The sequence below is a fragment of the Telmatherina bonti genome (assembly GCF_933228915.1).
Source record: "Telmatherina bonti genome assembly, chromosome: 17".
In the NCBI taxonomy this organism is placed as follows: domain Eukaryota; kingdom Metazoa; phylum Chordata; class Actinopteri; order Atheriniformes; family Telmatherinidae; genus Telmatherina; species Telmatherina bonti.
The window spans coordinates 29,310,486-29,329,691 of NC_136615.1; the positions used below are offsets into that span (position 1 = coordinate 29,310,486).

Here is a 19,206-nt window from a genome sequence, read left to right on the forward strand (position 1 = left end):
CAGGTTGCAAGGCGATCAAACCGGGCAAGTGCAGATGGAAGCAAATATCACAGCAAGTGTCATTGCTGTACTGTCATTGTCACCATTCCTCGCAGCCCGGGAGGAACATGGCAGACAGCTGTGCTTCGTTCCATTACATCAGCTGCTGGGACACCACAGGCTCCGGCAACGTGGCCTCACAACGGGAGGGGAATTTATGAGGGAAGTGGAGGGGTGGGCGGATGGCAGAGAGGAAGTGATGAGGAAAGATGAAGTGGAGAGAACAAGATGGTAATGATGGGGAGAGGCGCTCTGCATTTTCTTTTGCACCATTAAAGCAGAAGGTCTGAGTGATCCCCCCAGGCAGAAGCAGCGCAGTCATCAATCTGCGAGGTTAACACCGGGTTACGGGAAAGTATAATCTGCAGAATACAGCCCCTGCTTGAATCCTGAAGGCTATTCTTGCTTCCCGCTGTTAAAGAACTCCCCCCCTTCTCCCCCTTCCATGCTTTAGTTTTTAAGTGCATCTACATTTAAAGGCTGAAGAGCGTTTTCATCTCAGACCAGTCACAATGGATGAAGACGAACGGCAGAATAAAATATGCCGAAGGAGCAAAGAGGCAAACGCAAAGCAGGTGTGTCCACCTGTTGCTCAGGTACCATGTCGTGTTAATGCCACAAAACTAGATGGAAGTAATAGTTTCAGGTATTCCTGCTGTGTTGCACATCAAGACAACACTCAGTTACAGCTTTGACAACCCAACCAATAAGGCTAATGAATTAAATCAGCCTTTTTTTTTTTCTCGTTTTAAGCCATGAAAGCAACTTTTCATTTTTATGATTCCACTGTCTTGTGTCAGGATCATGATGCTCATTATTTTATAATACGTTCGGTTTTTTCATATTGATTGATTACATTTTTTGATTGAAAAAGTTTATTTGAGCATAATGAAATTTAAAAACAAAAACAAGTAAAAAAGACAAAAAAAACCCAAAACAAAACATAGAAATAAAAGATGACAAAACATTCAAAAGGAGTGGGTAGAAGCATAAATTTATATGTAATCCCACCCCAGTGATGAGCAATACAATATCCAAAACACAATATTAACCTATAGCAATACAACAGTAGCAACCCAGTATATTATTAATACTTATATTAATAATAATAATAATAATAATAATAATAATAATAATAATAATAATAATAATAATAATAACATCCTTTATATGTCATAATCTATATGAATACAAAGAGCAGTTACAGTACTGGAGCAATGCAGTCATAATAACATTAACAATAACAAAACAATAGCAACATTTATATCAACAATTTTAATAGAACTACTCATTGTATGTATCATTATATAAAATAAAATTTATAAAATTTCTGTACTCCTCTGTCTTCTGTCAAGCATGTCTTCTGTCAAGACATGCTGCCTTTTCTCAACATGAATAGCTACAGGTCACATGATAAGAGGGTTTGTGTTTGCAGGATCATGAAAAGATGCATGTGAGCGTGAAACCTGGTGGTCGACACCCAATTTAATGTCAAGTCTTTCAGTTGTCACAACTGGTCTATAAAAGCACTTTAAGGTCTACGTCTGGGTTTTCCTGGCAGTGACTTTCTTGAACTCTGACCAGAAATACCCTCCTGTTTCATCAGAGCTTTTCACACGAATTAACCCGTTATCTCACGCAAATAATCCTCAAGACAGTGAAATAGCAGAGACGGGACTTTAACGTGTTGATTAGGATTTATTAATTTATTGCAAAATAATTTAATCGTTAAAAAATAATAGCCAGTTGTGCTCCAAACAACACGGACCACTTGTCAGAGCTTGATTGATGCTACAGCGATTACAGCGGCGCACATGGCAGAGCTGACGGCGTTGTACTGTTTTCAGACCCATCGAGCGTCGAGTTCACAAAATCAGCCGGCGACACATCTGGCTGTTTGTTCCAATGTTATTGGAGACTTTTGGAGACTGATGTGAAAGTAAAGTTAACTTCTTGTCTTTGAGGAGCAGGTGCCGCCACAGCCCCCCCTCATCCAAAGCGGTCCCATCTGCTGTCAGAGCGCGAGATGAGCGCTTTGCTCGGCGCCAGACTGAAAATGAAAGTTTCCACTTGATCCCACCGTGGCTTTCTGACAGATATTAACGCCTGTTAGGAGTGTGAACAAAAACCTTTAAAAAGTTACAAGTACTGTAACATGTTGTAGAGTCTCAATCAGACAACAACTCAGCTGTTGGTTAAAATGATTAAAAAATAAATTTCACTTTCGGTCCGTTAGGTTTTGCCCAGAAAGATTTTCCATCTCTTTTTCTACCGTTTTAAATTAAATTGCAATAAAATGCATCTTTTCCAGATATTAATAATGCCTGAGTTTACAACACTGCCTGTGATTATTCTGTGTTAAAAAAGTAGGTTTTTGGTAAATATTACAGTCCAGATAATTTAATTACAAAGCCTCTTATTGATGACCCCTGTAAGCTGTGAGATGATTATTCTAAGAATGTTATTCCAACATGACTGTTCTCAGCTTCCATACTCTTTGGACAAGCAAAGCTCGGGTCCCAGCAAAGTCAGAATAACACAATTATCTCCAGTCCCTGTTGGAATGGATTCCTGGACCAATAAAACCACCAAAAATGAGAAGAAAATGATTTAAGAAGGAAGTAAAGACAGATTTATTAACATAATACAGCCAGTTGTTGGTTTACAAACAAGTTCCATTCGTACCGCTGCGACGTAACCCGTGATTCCACATAAATCAGATTTTTATCCTTAAATATCCCATACTGCCCCTTTGATCACTAAATAATTATCTAAATACACGTATTCTACATCGTATTAACAGCAAAACAGTACAGACTATTAAAATACGCACTGAGGCGTCTCTCCGCCTCCGTGTCTCGCATCGGAAGAGCTTATATGGAACCTCATAACTTCAAAACTTGCTCTATTTTTTTTTATTTACATTTATTTAATGAGCGTTGTAAAGTCGAGACGACGTCAAAACCGCGTAACCCGAGGACCACCTGTATGACTAAACTGAAGTGAAGTGGATTAAAGACGTCAAGAAAATTTAAAAAATACCTTTGGAGACTCAGAAAATGTAGAAAATTGTATAAATCAGCAATGTTCTGGGCATCACACAGTGCACCAAAAGTCACAAGTTTTTTCTAAAGGTCAGATTATCAGGCTTCTCATCAGAGGCTGTTATGTAAGCAATGATGCCCCGGAGGTATGCTGATGTAAGAAATAACTGAGGGGGAAGGAGGAGGAGGAAGAGGAGGCTAAATCTGCTCCATCGTTCATGGTTAAATACCAAACTGCACGCAGGAAACAGAAACATGGCCGTGGTGTGATGGGAGAGAAAGAAACTGAGCTGAAGTTATAAAATGTCAAAACTAAAAGCTGCTTCAATGCCAGCAGAGAAAATTCAGCAGCGCAGCTTTCTCTGGGTCTGCTGAATGCGTGTACCTGCTGCTTCGTCTTCCTCAGCACGGCGAAGCAAACCTTTACTTTCACCTCAATTAATCTGCGTGGATTTGAAGAAATGGTGACTCACCAGCTGCTTCCAAACTGGTTTTAATGATGTGAGCTCAACGCTTTTTCCTCAAGGTGAAGAAAACTTTCATCCCAGGAATCAAATCAAGTAAAAAAAAACTCCTGGCAACAATATTAATGTAATTTCTAAATGACTGAGAAATGAGAGCAGCCCTGGATGCAGGTGAATCCGTCTTGCAGGGAAAGAAAATCAATGCAGACGTGAAGACAAAAGGATGAAATTTGTCAGTACAAAAAAAAAAAAGGTCCAGACAGGAAGCGATGAAAGGTGTGTGTTTCTGCAATCACACCTTCATACACAGACTTTGTTTTTATTGTCTTTGATCGACAGAAATGTTTACGGATGTGTCCCCTGGCTGGATATAAAAAAAAACACACAAAAATAATAATTTAACGCAGACTGAAATAACTTGAATCAAGTGTACATAAAATTACATTTTTAGAAGTCATGATAAACTAACATTAAAAAATCCTTTTTTATACATAAAAAAAAAGTAGCCAAAAATATTTTCATTTTAAACAAAGTTTAGAATGTTTTGGAGACGAATACATTGATAATGTTGTATTGTGCTTTGATTTGGCCATATTTAATTTTTTGTTTGGTAGTATTGGGAGACACTCATAAGAGCAGTATCATCACCTTGTTTCTCAGTAATAAGAATAATTCATAAATTCATAAAGTAGAACGTACAAACAGGCTTTTTATTTTATCTGGTTTACTGGAAATGAAGATTTAGTTGAGTTACAAACATTAATAATAATGGATAAAGCAAAAAACAGACATTTACGTAAACAACTACAGAATTTAGGGCTGCAGACGATGGCAGGATATCAAACCCAAATATGCTCGATTAACCATAAAACAAATGTGTATCTTTGTTGCAGGCGAAATTATTGAATGTTAACCTGACAAGTTGTACAGCTAGTGTTTTGTTTGAGAAAATGTTTAAAAAAGAGAAAATTATTTACTATGTTTTAAAGGATGAATAGAAAAATTTCACATGTGTTCTTTCTCTGTTATGTCCTTTTATTATTTTCTATTTTATGTTAATATTAGTGGTGTTACTTCTGGCACCAAATAGAAAGGGATCTATAGAGAGAGTTTTCTTCAACCTGCTCCTTTTCATTCGTGGTGTAGTTAACAGTAGAAATAGAAAGGGAATAAATTTTCTTTATGTAAACCATGAATGAATGAATGCATGAATAAAATAAAGAAAGAGGAATAACTTTCAGCAGAGGTAAAGAAAACAAGTAAAGTACAAAGAAAAAGTTGTGAGTGAAATAAAAACTGGTTTTATTCCACAGCAGGGCTTAGGTTAATGACTGATAAATCTCTACAGGAGGTCAGGTGTTTGAGGTGGAGCTTCAACCTCAGACTGGTTCAGAGTAAAGGACCAGTTAGGTAGCTGCATGGGGAGAAGCACATGTCCATGTGGTGCACGTTCCTGCACCGTCTCTAATTATCTTCAATAACAGACCTCCAGTCATGGCACCGACTGCCTGCCAGGGTTAAAGAATGACCTTGGTGATGGAAATGTGATGAAAAGACTGATTTTATTTCAGAATGTTTTATTCCAACTTGACTCAGAAAGTTTTGACTTCTAACCTGAATTTTGCTCTTTAAACTCCGAACTCTGCATTTTCCTCTCAATATGGCGACATTTCAGGTAAATAAATGGTTTTCCAATGATATGAGATTTATTGTTCCAACAAATAAAACAAACACATTTTTAACTTTATTTTTCTTTGTTTGTTTTTTGACCTACTTTTTTAGTCTACTCCAGTATGCATCCAACCAGTCTTTTCTATCCCATAATGCAATGTACCACAGCTGTCTCAAACATTTATTTCTTTATTTATTTATTTGTTTGAATGTTATTTACTTTTTTCTTCATCTTTTGAACTTAAACTATTTATTTATTTATTTATTTTTAATTATTATTATTATTATTATTATTATTATCATCAGTAGTAGTAGTAGTAGTAGTAGTAGTAGTGTTGCCTCACAGCAGGAGGGTCGCTGGTTCAACATACGTTTGGGGGGGAGACTCAAACTGTGGCCTTTCTGCACGTTCTCCCCATGTATGCATGAGTTCTTCCCGGGTTCTCCGGCTTCCTCTCATCGTCCAAAGAGGTCAACTGGTTACTCTAAATTATCTTAAAGAGTGAGTGTGAATTGTTGTTGTTTCTTTGTGTTGGACTGGCAACTTGTCCAGGCTGTACCCTGCCTCTCGCCCAAGGATTGCTGGGATAGGCTCCAGCTTCCCAGCGATTCTTAGTCAGACTAAGCAGTTCAGAAAATGAACTTTCAATTTTTTCCTTTTTTTTTTTTTTTTTAAATAAAATTGATCTCAGGTTACTTTTCATTAATAGATATCAAATTTTATTCTACTGCCATTAAACAAGATATACAGTTGTTTACTTTTACTTTCCTGGACCAAAAGGAGGCTAAACAATAAAATGAACTACTTATAAGCAAACAAATAACATGTTCTCACTGAACACAGGATGAACGCACTCTGTCATCAGTGGCTTCGAAAATTTCTTTAGTCATGTTAAAAAAACATAAAAAGTATATTGCTTATGTTTCTCTAAATTGAATTGTTAATGCAAAAGTAAAAAAATTAAAAAAAAGAAACTCGTTACATTTGTATCTTAATTTTCAAGCACATTGAAAGTTAGTCCACAAGCCATATTGACAATCTGAATGGATGACAGAATCTCATTTTGGGCACTTTATCCTCCTTCTTTGTGAAGATTCTGATGGTTTCCAGGCTTAGATGTAGAGGAGGCTACATGATGACCCATTTCATGTCCCACACCGTCAATCACTCAGTTGTTGCATGGGCATCATGAACACCAGTGTATGTTATCTTGTGTGTCATGGTTCAAAATGTTTAAACAACAAACTTAAACTATGCCTCTTTTTTTTTTTTTTTTTCTTAATGTCACTGCTTACACCCAAACAGGAAGTTACAAAAGTGTCTTCATAAGTGGTTATTGTGTTATTCATGGGGATTTCTTTTAAACTCCTCGTCACATTTCACAAGCAATGATAAACATTACAATGAAACCGGCTCCGATGTAGAAAAGCTGATTTGACTGTTGTTTTTCTCTTACTGTTTCTACGTAGCGAGTTTTACAGTGCATGAGGACACAAAGAAAAGACTTACATGACTCTTAAACATGTTGCACTTGCAAGAAGAAAAAGAAAAACATGAGGAAGAAGAAATAAAATCATCAAAAAGTGATTAAAAGAGACATTAACACGGACTGAGGTACACAGGCAACACATGAAAATGTGCTTTTAAAGTGAAGTAGATTCATGTATTTAAGAACGCATCCATACAGAGGATATCGATCCAAGTCGAACCGTGAATGTTTTACACAGATGTTATTCCTGTATTTCAATCCAAACATGCACTACGCTTGTTATGCAGATAATTAAACTGCAACATACACTTTTGTTCTCATTTTACACAAATTCAGATGGGAATTACGAACACAACAAGAACAGATATGTTAATGGAGGTTGATGATGTATTCCCACTGATTCACTGATGATTTGCTGTTTGCAGCAGTTTTTCAGAGACATACGTAGCAGAAGGTGATAACACCAGCAAGACAGCATATCACTTTAGGAAAGAAATTGTGCTCACATTTTTATTTATAAAGCACTTTTCATACAACCAAAATGTAGCACAAAATGCTTTACATTAAAAGCAAAAGAAAGAGAAAAAAGCAATATTACCCATCAAATCGCTCAGTTCAAGAACCCATTAAACCCACATATACACAACATACTTACAGATGATGATGCAACAACACGTGTTTATGTAAAATTACAAGTGCCGTCCCAACACCATTAACTGTATCAGAAAGTTAAAAGATGTTCAGACAAAATAAAAATGCAAGAGAATAAAACTTCATACATAAAGAAATAGTAAAATAAAAACTAAACTTTAAATAAAATAGGATCAAAACAATTACAGGCCCAAAGACCATTAATGGAAAGCTTTATTAAAGAGGTTAAGCTGCCTCTTAAATGCATTGACACTCCCTGCAAGAAGATAGTGTTTATAAAACTTACATATGAAGCTAATTATAAATTGATTGCATATTTACAGAACTAACATGGTGACATCAGAAGAAAATATGTGTCATTGCAGTACCGTGAACTGCTTATCGGAGGAAGCGAAGTTAAGAAGTTAAGAAGAAGAAGTTAAGAAGTAATGACATGTGGGAATGAGATAACGGAGGTATGATGATGTTTTAGTCATGCATGAACAACTTGGCCAATGTAACAGGATTTATGTCCTTCTGGAGTTACTGTGAAGCAGGGATCACCAACTCTGGACCTAGTGGCTCGGTGTCCAGCAGGTTTTACATGTTACATGTAACACATCTGATTTGAATGAAATATTTCTCTTCCAGCTGGTTAGGAAGTTCTACCCGAGTATCTGAGAGACCGCTTGATTTGAGTCAGGTGTGTTGCAGCAGAAAAGCATCTAAAACATGTAGGATACTGACCCTGCAAGCCTGGAGTCGCTGATCCTCCTCACACAGTGTACTGTGCTCCATTTTCGTGAGATTTGAAGCTCATGGTGACTAATGAAGTGCTGAAGCTGCCGTGAAATGGTCGAGCCGCTGTCCCCTCTCGGTTTGCTTGCTCAGTTAGGTGAATCCATTCAACTGGGTTACATTATTGCATTTCTCCCGAGATTGAAATAAAGTTCATGTCATGGTGTCTGCTCTGCACTGAACGAGCTGCACTCTCCCCCTGCCTGATTGGGATTATCTTCACCTCGGTTGCTCCCTATCTAAACACCTGCCCTAGATCTGCTCAGTGTGAGATCGTCTGTCGTTTATGTGCCTGTTTAAAAGCGAATGTCTGGTCTTGCCTGTCCCCTACCACTGTGTTTGCTACGTCCTTGTTGGAATGATATTGACCGCCTGTTGTTGAACCTTGCCTGACTCTCACCCTGCCTCGAGCTTGCTCCTTGGACTTCTTGACCCTCATTCGTGTCTTATGTGTGAACCCTGGACTGCTTTTGGACCTCGAGATTTTGGATTGTGGATACTGTGTTCCCTGCTCTAGAGGACCACTCTGAGGCCACCCTTTCACCCAGCTCCTGGTAAACATTAATTCTTGTCCTTTTCTTCTGTCACCTCACCCCTAGTCTTGGTTCAACTGTGTCTTTTGTGTTCCAGACCTCCAGATGACCAGATTAAGTGAGATCACCTTCAACAGCACCAATTTTTTTAAAGAATCTTTTGACTTCTGGTTTCTTAACTGTAACAGTTCAATTAAATCTATAGTTTCTGTATCACGTACAGTCCTTAACCATAAAGTCCCATGAACCACTAATGTGTAGTGGTGTGCAATCTTAGGTACCTCAAGTTTTGATTGGATTAGTTTACGATTTAGGTTGCTACAATATGATTATTAAATGATTATGAGGATTTTCGGTGAATGTTTTTTTTCCCCACTTAGTGTTTTTTCTTACTCCGTCGCTACTTTCATACTATTTTATACTCCATTTAGTATCCATTACATCAAGCAAAAAAAACAATTTATTTCCATGATATTTTTATGTGGAACCATAAGGAAATGGACATATCAAAGATATTTCTCATATTATTTTGCAGTTGATCTTTAGGAGAAATATAACAGAAGCTGGGAACAACAACCTCCTCTAACCTGAGCTGGAACAGAGCTGCTATGTTTGTAGTATTACTGTTAGATTTTAACAGTACAAAACAGCTTCCGTATGGAGTAAGTCTTGTCCAGATCTGTTTTTGTTCTCATATCCATTAAAAATTAAAATATTTCCAAACATTAGCCTTTAAAGCGGAGAAGGAAATCTTATGCTGAGCAACCGTAGCTGCTAGGCTAGCTGCTAGCATCCTGCTATCTCTGTTTAGGGAAACAGGCTTCTGGTCTATGTCGCTGAAATGTCCATAAAGCGGCGCAATTTTTAGATTCCTGCCTTACGTTGAAGCTCTGTTACTGTCATTTAATTATTATTTAAAAAATAATCACTTTTAAACATTTTTGAATCGTAACTGAATCATCATGAGTTGCATTGCAATGTATCAAATAAATCGTGGATCAACCAACTCAACCGAGTACAGCCACTAGCTAATTATCTTGTTCCCATGTTAAAGCCAGAGTATGTAAGATTTCAAGGTGATTCTTTCCACCACCAGGTGGCAAACACCAGGTCGTGAGCAAAACCACAAAACTGCTACCTCCACAAACGACCACAGGTTGGCAGTAATGAGCAAAACTCACCCCTCACCCCTCCTCCTTGCCAGCTCCAAAGAGGGCAGGAATCGCTTGTGAGCTGTAGCTCAGAACCGCTCTGCTATAAATGGGCTTATACTCACCCTACTGGTAGAAAAAAGGTACTTTTTTTTTACTGGTCAGAAAACATTCAAGACGGGTCTTTGTCATTAATTAAACTTGTAATTTGATAACGCATCAAATATGGACAGACTGGAACCTACATGTTTAAAAAACTATCTAATTATGATTGTAGTTTTTTTTTTTAGTTAATTTATTTTGAAAATATTGAAAATCTTACATACTCTACCTTTAATGCTTTGTATGATTTAATTAAACATCGCCATGGATAAATATATTTTCTATCACTGTCACCTGACAGACTGTGAATTTACTATTTTTGCTCCCTTATGCAAATGGGGACGTCGATATTAAACGTTGTCAAACATTGCTGATCCTCGACATGTGTCTTTTACATTGCCGTCACAGGAGACAGACAAAACTGTCTGTCCATCCACATATTCATCTTTTGCATCCTGCATATTGCTGCCATCTGCCATCTGAGATTATTCAGGTGTATTTCTCTCAGTTTAATGACAAAGACAGAAGTAAAGTTGACAACATTTTTATGAGTGCTGTGATCAGTCGAAGTTGCATTAAATTTGTAGCAGTTGACCAAAATTGCAAAGATGATGCAAAATGCTTAGGGAGTTGTCAAATTTGTTTTTATTGTGATCAAAATGCCATGAATTCCTAGACAGGATTGATAGTTTGTTGTTGCTGCATCACACTAAAGAGGATCACACCCAGGCCTGAACTCTTATCCTAACAGTTACAACCTGCTGTGTCACTTAAACCAGTATTCCTAATCCTGGTCCTCGAGGCCCACTGCCCTGCATGTTTTAGTTCCTACCAACTCCAGGACACCTGATGCTGATTAGCTGCTTGCCAAGTTCTTTGAAAACCAGATAATAAGCCATTGATTTGAGTCAGGAGTGTTAAAGTAGGGTTACTTATAACACACGCAGTACAGTGGGTCACAAGGACCAGGATTAATAAACACTGACTTAAACAATGCAAAATGACACAGCAAAAGCTTGATATGCATATATAAAACACACCGTGGTACGCCATTTTCTGATTTGTTGTTAAGCTAAACCCAAAGAAATGAACCCTGATTCTGATTTTGTTAGAATCTGGTTTAAAACGATTTAAACATCGTCTTTGTTGGAGATACTTTCGTCACACAATGATAAAAACATAATAAATTAAACTGAGTCACTTTGAAAATTGATTTATTTATTATTATTATGATTCATAAGAAAGGCCAAAGTAAAACGATCAGTGTCTGGATATTATACACGGATTACTTTGGCCCGGTATGTTTTGCTTTACAGGTTTTGTGAAAGTAATAAAACATATCAAAACTGGGTCGAAGAGTCATTGTGGGACTGACCTGGACACTTCGCAGCCCTCATCCTTCAGGGGCTTTTGTTTTCTTTTTTTATTTCCTGGATTGAGTGTTTTTATAAAGGCAGAGTCGTGCTTTTGTCTGGCCTGAGTGGAAGTGGATTTTACATACTAATGTGTTTGGTAACAGAGGTAAAACTGTAATAAAAGCATAAAGTTGGGTTGATGACCCAGACTTATCTAAAACAAGTCATATGGCATCAATGTGTGACCTTTAATTCCCAACTGCTTTATGGAGAGATAAACATAACCAGTACACAAACACTATTTTTCACCAGTGGAAAACTAAGAACATAAACAATTATGTTTGAGAAAAAAAAAAAGTGCATTTCCAATATTTTGGATCCCATTTTCTTCCATTTTCTACTTATCCAGCGCTGAACAGTTTAAGTACAAATCACCAGGTCTCACACTTTCCAGCCTTCCTCCTCTGCTTTTCCACAGAGACATGAAGGCATTATCAGGTTGGCTAAATCATATCTGTCCTGTGAGTCCTGGTCTTGTCTTCATCTCCTCCCTGGCTGGGACATGTCCAAAACATCAACCGTGAGTGGTATCAGAGGGAGACATCATTAAAAACTAATCACCATGACTGAGTGTTCAAACATACACTGACTGACAGCCTTGTCTTTCAGCTCAGCTCTCTTCATCATGGCAGATTAACACAGCATCTGTTGCCCCATCCTGCCTGCCAGTCTCCCACTCCGTCCCACACTCTCTGATGAACAGAAGACACTTAACTACTCATCCCAACATGAAGAGGACAACTCTCGCCTTTCTGACTGAGGACCACTTCAAATATGGAGATGTTAAATTCATCAAACATGAGTGTAGTTCAGGGAGGCATGACCGAAACGACATATCGGCAAGATGACACCCATCCTGTAGTACTTTACAACGTTTTTTCATGTGTAGATACATGGCTGGATGCTAACCACACTTCCACTGATTTATAGAAGAATTACTGCTGAAGATTTTCCACCTTTCCTCCCAGCAACAGTCTCTTTGGTCTTTCAAAATAAGGGCAGAGTTTGGCAGGTTGTCCCCATCAATTCCCGTATGTTCAAAAGATCAGCTTCACAGCAGAAATAATCATGTTTACAACCTGGTATAAAAACATTTTAGGTTTATTAGGTCAGGTTTACCTTCATGTCAACTGTGGGAGGAGTGCATTTGTCTAATTACTCATCCATTTATAAGTAATTTTATCTTGAAATTTGTGTGCTTTTGATTTATACATACCAGATATCCAGCTGCAATAAGGCAAAGTGGAGCACGATTGTGATTTTTAGCCGGTTCACAGCATGATTTAGCTTCAGCCTGCCTACCTGTGCTAGCTGGTTAGCTTCTGCTAACTCCGGGTTAGCTCAGTTACCTCTTAGCTACAGGCAGGTCGGAGTTTGATAGGTGTAAATCATCCATCCCCAAACTCACAGCCCCCTTCTTAGCTCTATCTCTTAGCTATTTTTGTATTTTCTGGAAGAGACGACATGTGACGATGCCAAGATGGTGGTGGTAGGAATCGGCCAATAAGCTTCAGTTCAGTGCTTCAGAAGGATGTCACAGAAGCTCCGTCCATATTTTATATACAGTCTGTGGTGTAACTGCTGATTTAGTCACTGATTTTGCTGCTCATAGTGGTTGTAACACTCGCCGTCGTTCACTGGTAGAGCGTAGCTGTCATCCCACCCGTAGCCCTCATACAGGTTTAATTATGAGTTAACTTCTCCAGGTTGCTTTAGCCAGTGTACTTGCTGAAACTAATAGCAACACATCTGTAAAAGTGAAGATACAGCCCTAGAATAACAAGAAACAAGCTGCCTGTTCCAAGAAACTCTGTGACGTTTATGAACTGAATAAGAAAAACAAAACAACGTCTGACTTCCTGTTTATCGTGCAAACCAAACTCTCTCTCAGCCTCTACGGGAATGAAAAATGGCTCATAAAAATGCTTATTTTCCTTTTTTTCCAGCGGTTGAATCAGGGTTGAATAAATAGACATTTTAGTCATTTTTCTTTGCACAGACACCGACAGCGAACAGGTACACTGTACCCACTGTGCCGATGCTGCTACATCACCATCCATGCACAACCAAAACTGACATGTGACACACTGAAGAGGGCTCCTGTTCATCTGTTCACCATTTCTGCTTCAGCACACTGACACTCACAGGACACACAGACAGACGTGATTTCAGATGAGATCAGTTAACAGATTTATGACTGGCGGGTGGTGTGTTGATATCCGACAGCCAGTGTGGGAAACTAAAAGAGATAAAAAGCCAAATGAATAAGTACTGATGGGGTGCAGCACAAAATTCTGGGCCAAACATGTCTTGGTGGGACATTATCAACAGCCCTCATGAATATTTCTCCGACAGTAGAAGACAAATATAAGTAATACAATCGTATTTTAACCTCTTTATGGATAAAAGCATAAAAGATAAATAAGTTGGGGTCCTCTGACATCGCTCATCTTCTTACTGTCATCTTCTTTTCTCTCCTCAACCTCTTCACGACCTTCAGAACAACTCTCCATTCTCCTTTCTCCACATTTTCCATGTCTCTCTCTCCAACAAGGAGGACAGACCCCAAGCAAGCACAGTAGATACAAGACTATGCTAGCCTGCTAATAGAATAGCATACCAAGGCATAAAAGCTGCTCGGTGCAAACTTTATTAAGACTTTTTAACTTGAATCAGCTGCAGATGATTGACTGTAAACTGAAATACTTCACAGTCTCCATGAGCTCAGCTTATCTCAAACCCTCAGAGATCATATGGGCTTTATAACGGACCTTACTGCTGTGTGGAACTCAGGACCATGTCGTTCATGATGCTAATCTTTGCTAATACTGGTATATTATTGTGTTACAGCAATGATGGAAGGTTAAAAAGATTTGCTAAACTTTTGCTTACTTTTTGCTAAGCTACATAGCTACAAAGAGAAATGAGTGATTTGGGCACTTGCATATTTTTTTTGTAAATGTATTGAAACAAGTCATTCAGTGATGATGATGATGATGAGAAAACAGCATCTTTCAAGGCCACATGTGTTGCTAAAGAACAAAATCTGACTCAAATGCATCAACAGTAGGTGGTAACTATCAGACTGGCTTATTCATCTTTCCTTTCTGTTGCTGAAGTTGGAATATTCTCTGTGATTAATCAAAATGATGGATTTTTTGTGATTAATGCTACTGTTTGGGTGTGTGTGTGTGTGTGTGTGTGGGGGGGGGGGGGGGGGGGGGGGGGTATCTGGTGCTTGCATGTTTTCAGATAATCTGATGACAGTGGCATCTTTGCATGATTACAAGAAATCAGTCTGTTATAAATGTGTCATGATATGTCATGATAATGTTAGTAGAGGTGTGTTGCCCACCAATGCTTATAGACATGAATAAGAAGCTGCTGCCTCCTCCCCCCTCCCTCTTCTTTTCTGGTATCCAAACTTGTTTCCTCTGGAAAAATGTGGTTTCTCCTGTCACACTGTGTTGCAGCGGAGTGCTGAGATGTGCACAGAGATCTCCAGTGCAGATCTCAGCTGGAGACTGGTGCAGGTGTAAACTAAACCACTGTGCACAGTTTTATAGGGTGATAGAGCCCCCCAAAGAACATCCAGCATTATTATTAATGCTAAATTAGCCCTTTCTTTCCGTCAGTTTTACCTGCGTTTCGACATTAATTAGAAATTTAAAAACGAAGCCCAAACAAAACTATACTCCAGGATTTTTAAAGGTTCCTGGGAAAACAGAACCATTTCAACCCAGTTAAACTCACTGACAAAAAGTTAAGACTTATTCAGCTTGGTGAATGATGTCAGAATGAACCTAAACTGTAACCCTGAAAGAGGAAATTAATTAAACTTTTTTTATGATCCATTCGTTCATTTATTATCCTAACGGCTTAGTCCAATGAAGGGTCGTTGGCAAAAGGTGGGGTACACCCTGGACAGCTTGCCAGTCCATCACAGGGCCACACAGAGACAAACAACCACTCACTCACTCCTATGGGTCATTTTAGAGTAACCAATTAACATGCATGTCTTTGGTCAGTGGGAGGAAGCCAGAGTACCTGGAGAGAACCCACTCATACACAAGGAGAACATGCAAACTCCACAAAGATTGGCCCCTGTCCAAACCTCACCCAAACTGAGGATCAAACCAGCAACCTTCTTGCTGTGAGGCCACAGTGCTAACCACTATGCCACCGTCAGCCTTTTTTCTAAGATTTTAATGTGAAATGTAAAACTGCTCAACGTATATGTTGCTGTTTTTCTGACGAGGTGATTAACCGCACAAAAAACCAAAAGAAGAGTCTGACCAATGAATCCACCACTGAATGTTTGTCTTCTTCACATTTAGACATCATCAGACCAAGACCACCTTAACAAATGTCAAGTTATTGAAACACTGACAATTTCATGAGGTATATCCACCGCTGTTAGTTTTTGTTCTAATAAATCATCTGAAATGAAAAAATTACCATTTCATAATCCTACTAACATTTCCTACATGTGTGGTACATGTAGGAAATGTTACTGGTATTATGATTTTAATAAATTTGTCCCCATTTGCCAAAATACATACTTTCTACATGAAAGTAGAGGACGTTTTATATTTTCAGTATATTTCACCCAAAAGTTAAACATCCATAACTTTAACTTGTGTTGGTGGTTTTTTGAAGCAGAAATAGTCTTTAATGTAATACAAGAAACAATGGAAATAAATCCATGCTGCTCATTAAATGGTGTTTATTTGTGACTCACGTTGTAGAGGATGTCCACCCAGCCCTCCATGGTGATGCACTGGAACACAGTCAGCACTGCAAACAGGATGTTATCGAAGTTGGTGATGCCAAAGTTGGGTCCGGTCCAGTACTGTGTGCAAACGGTCCCGACGGGACAAGTCCGGGCCGGTGGCTCTAAACCACAAGGCCAGTCAGCTGCTCTCTCCTCTGATAAGAGAAAACATAAACACAAAGAGAGGAAATCATTTTAATGCTGCCATTTTTTTTTTTTTTTTTTTTTTTTAATTTTACTTACATTTCTTAAAGTTTCCATGTGGGTCTTTCAGATGCAACACATGCCTGTGCATCCAGATTTTTAAAAGCACCAAACTCATTTCTGTGTCAATACAATATTTTAATAATGTATGAACTCTGGCTGGAATAATGACCTGGCTAGACTCCAAAGTATTCCATGATATCAGCCAATAGTCATGTCTGTTACACCTAAAACACACATCAACATCTTTGGTATGATCACTGAACTCCTGACTGTGAACGGCAGAATCAAGCTGCAGCTTCGCGCAGTCATTTATAGTACTGATCTCTTAAAAACAGCAGAAAACTGCTTCAACAATTAATTGTTGAATGGTTTAGCAACACGTTCCCACTCAATGCAGCAGTTATCACTTAAAACCAGTAACAATACTTGCAGGGATTTTATTTCATTCACTCACCTGACCTTCCTGGTTTGTGGCATATGTTTGCATTACCTTGCAGACTCCAAAAGCTATTAAAGCTACTATAAACCCTGCCTCAGTAAAACATGTTGCATCATGGCAACACTGCACCCTGACACCCAGCATGACCAACATTCGGCGAGGACGGTTTGTAGCTGTTTTACATAAGTGCATTATGGTTTGTTGTTTAGCATGGGGGTGCATGGTGCCAGCAAGAATGTCCCCATTTGCCATTTCTTATTCATCTTAGCTGCATTTCCATTCCAGTTTTTGGCTTGATAAAAAATATTAAATAAAATGCAAACTGCACCTGCAATCTGCAGGTGTTGCCATTAAACCGCGTTTGGTCCATAAGCCGCAGTTCTTGTAAAATCTTGTTGCACAGACGAGATTATACAGGAATTTGGTCCTTTTGTCAGGGTACCAAGCCATGTAGCGTTGTTTCAGGCTTTTCCATTTACTGTGCAGGATCTGCAGGACCATCCGTTATGAATGTCACTGCATCATCAAAACAAGTCTAAAACATGGAGGTTTAAGGTTGTGAAGTCATGCAGTGATGTTTCATGTTTTGCAGCAGTTTATTTGCAAAAACTCTCCACAAGTTTGGTGATCCTGTACAAACTTACGTTAGAGGAGCTTTAGGTATTGTCTGTGTTGGTGAGCTTAGTTTGGATTTAGCTGTAATATAGCAGTTTTTAACTTTCAGAAGGAATATGAAGCAAACACAGGGTGGAAGACATCCGCAGATGGGGAACGCTGACTGGAACAGATGCCTTGTGCACCTGGCGTTTCATAGGAGATGATGGCTGCAGGCCATGCCAAGTTTTAACAATGATCTGCAGAGCCACACTGCACCGTCAACGTTCCCCCGGTGTCACTCCAGTAAAATGTGTCCTCTCTTTCCCACTGACAGGTGCTGCATAAGCTGTACTCAGCATATGTGGATGACACAGGAACATCTCTATATTCTCTGCATTAGTGACAAAACTCCATGTGTGTGGCCAAGAACTCATGTATGTGCAGATATTTGCTTGAATTTGTTTTTGCAAGTTTTGCCACAGAATATCAAGGCTTTTTATGAGAATGCTGCGGATGTGGAAAAGGGAGGTCAGTGAGTGGAAATTAGCTGTCACTGAAACACTCTAAATGTGTTCATGTAAATCTGCAAAGGAACCACAGCAGAAAAAGTCATTCTGCTTTTTAAATGAGCTTCTTACTCTCATAAGAAAAACAATTCTGTACAGCTCTTCAGCACAGTCATTACTGACTCACACATAAATGCATCTATAGTCTCTAAAAGCAGAAACTGGCTTCCACAATGTAGAATATAAAGGATGTTGGATGTTGAATAAACCTGTTATTACAAGCAGGCGCAGCTTATGATGCAGGAAATTGATAAATTGACTGCAATTTTAGAGTAAACAGATGTCACAACTAAAGATTAAATCAAAATAAACATTGACACTGAAGGAAATTAATCAAAAAACAAGAAACAGAGCAGAGAGGAAAACAGTTACTGGGAGGTAGCAAAGAAAAATGGGAGAGTGAATGAGTGAATAATGATATGAAACAAGATAACAAGGTGGTTATATGGTAGGTACTAGAAACAACTCTGAAACAGAATAAAGCCTCATTTATGATCCTTTTACACATGTAAATGAATAATCCATCTTCAAATGTTATTAAATGTTGCTGCCCAAATTTCCCCATAAAATTGCATGGTTGTAAAACACAATGCATCCTCTAGAGGGCAGAGGAGAGTTCAGAGTTCACCTCCAAGAACAAAATCAGTTTCAGAACAAACATGATGATGGTCGAGCAGATCATTTCGCTGCGGAGGATGTAAAAAAAAGAGGCAGTAAATGGTGATGGTCATTAAACACATCACTACTCCTTGTTTGTTATTATTAAAGACACAGTGGAGAACTTCAGCAGATTTCTTCGATGCGCCTTCTATCGATGGTTTTACCCGCTTCGATCTTAAATCCTATCTGTACTGTGATCTATGGTCAACACACAAAAGACAGTCTGACTGTTGTGTTTGCTTTTGCCCTGTCCCTCTTTCTGCCCCTCTCTTCCTCCGATAATGTTTTCTTGTGTTTCTTTGTTGATTCAGCCATGGTGGGAGTTCGAAATGACCGCTTGGTTTGTATCTGCTAGCTAGTGTAAGATGTGTATGAAGTAAAACTCGGATGCAACATCATGCAGCATCCCAGACGAAAAAGTTGCACAGCCTCAAGACGAGGCTGGACAGCGACGGCTCCAGAAATACACATGGTAAATGTTGCTGTGCCATCAAACAAGCCCGTACGTTTAACCCTTTCATGCCTTACCCATGACAAAAATAGTAAGAAAAGTCCTTTTTTCAAATATATATATATATATATATATATATATATATATATATATATATATATATATATATATATAT

The 19,206-nt window shown here is 38.6% G+C and overlaps 1 protein-coding gene across 1 annotated transcript in view; it reads right to left on the minus strand.

Annotated features, from left to right (window-relative positions):
• The window catches only part of cacna1bb (calcium channel, voltage-dependent, N type, alpha 1B subunit, b), a gene marked incomplete at both ends in the record, with an annotated part of 269,481 nt that overhangs the window by 139,951 nt on the left and 110,324 nt on the right, over positions 1-19,206 (minus strand). The window contains one exon of the mRNA XM_079256383.1: positions 16,079-16,266. Within this exon, the coding sequence (XP_079112509.1) occupies positions 16,079-16,266 (188 nt within the window). The remainder of the gene's footprint in view (positions 1-16,078; positions 16,267-19,206) is intronic.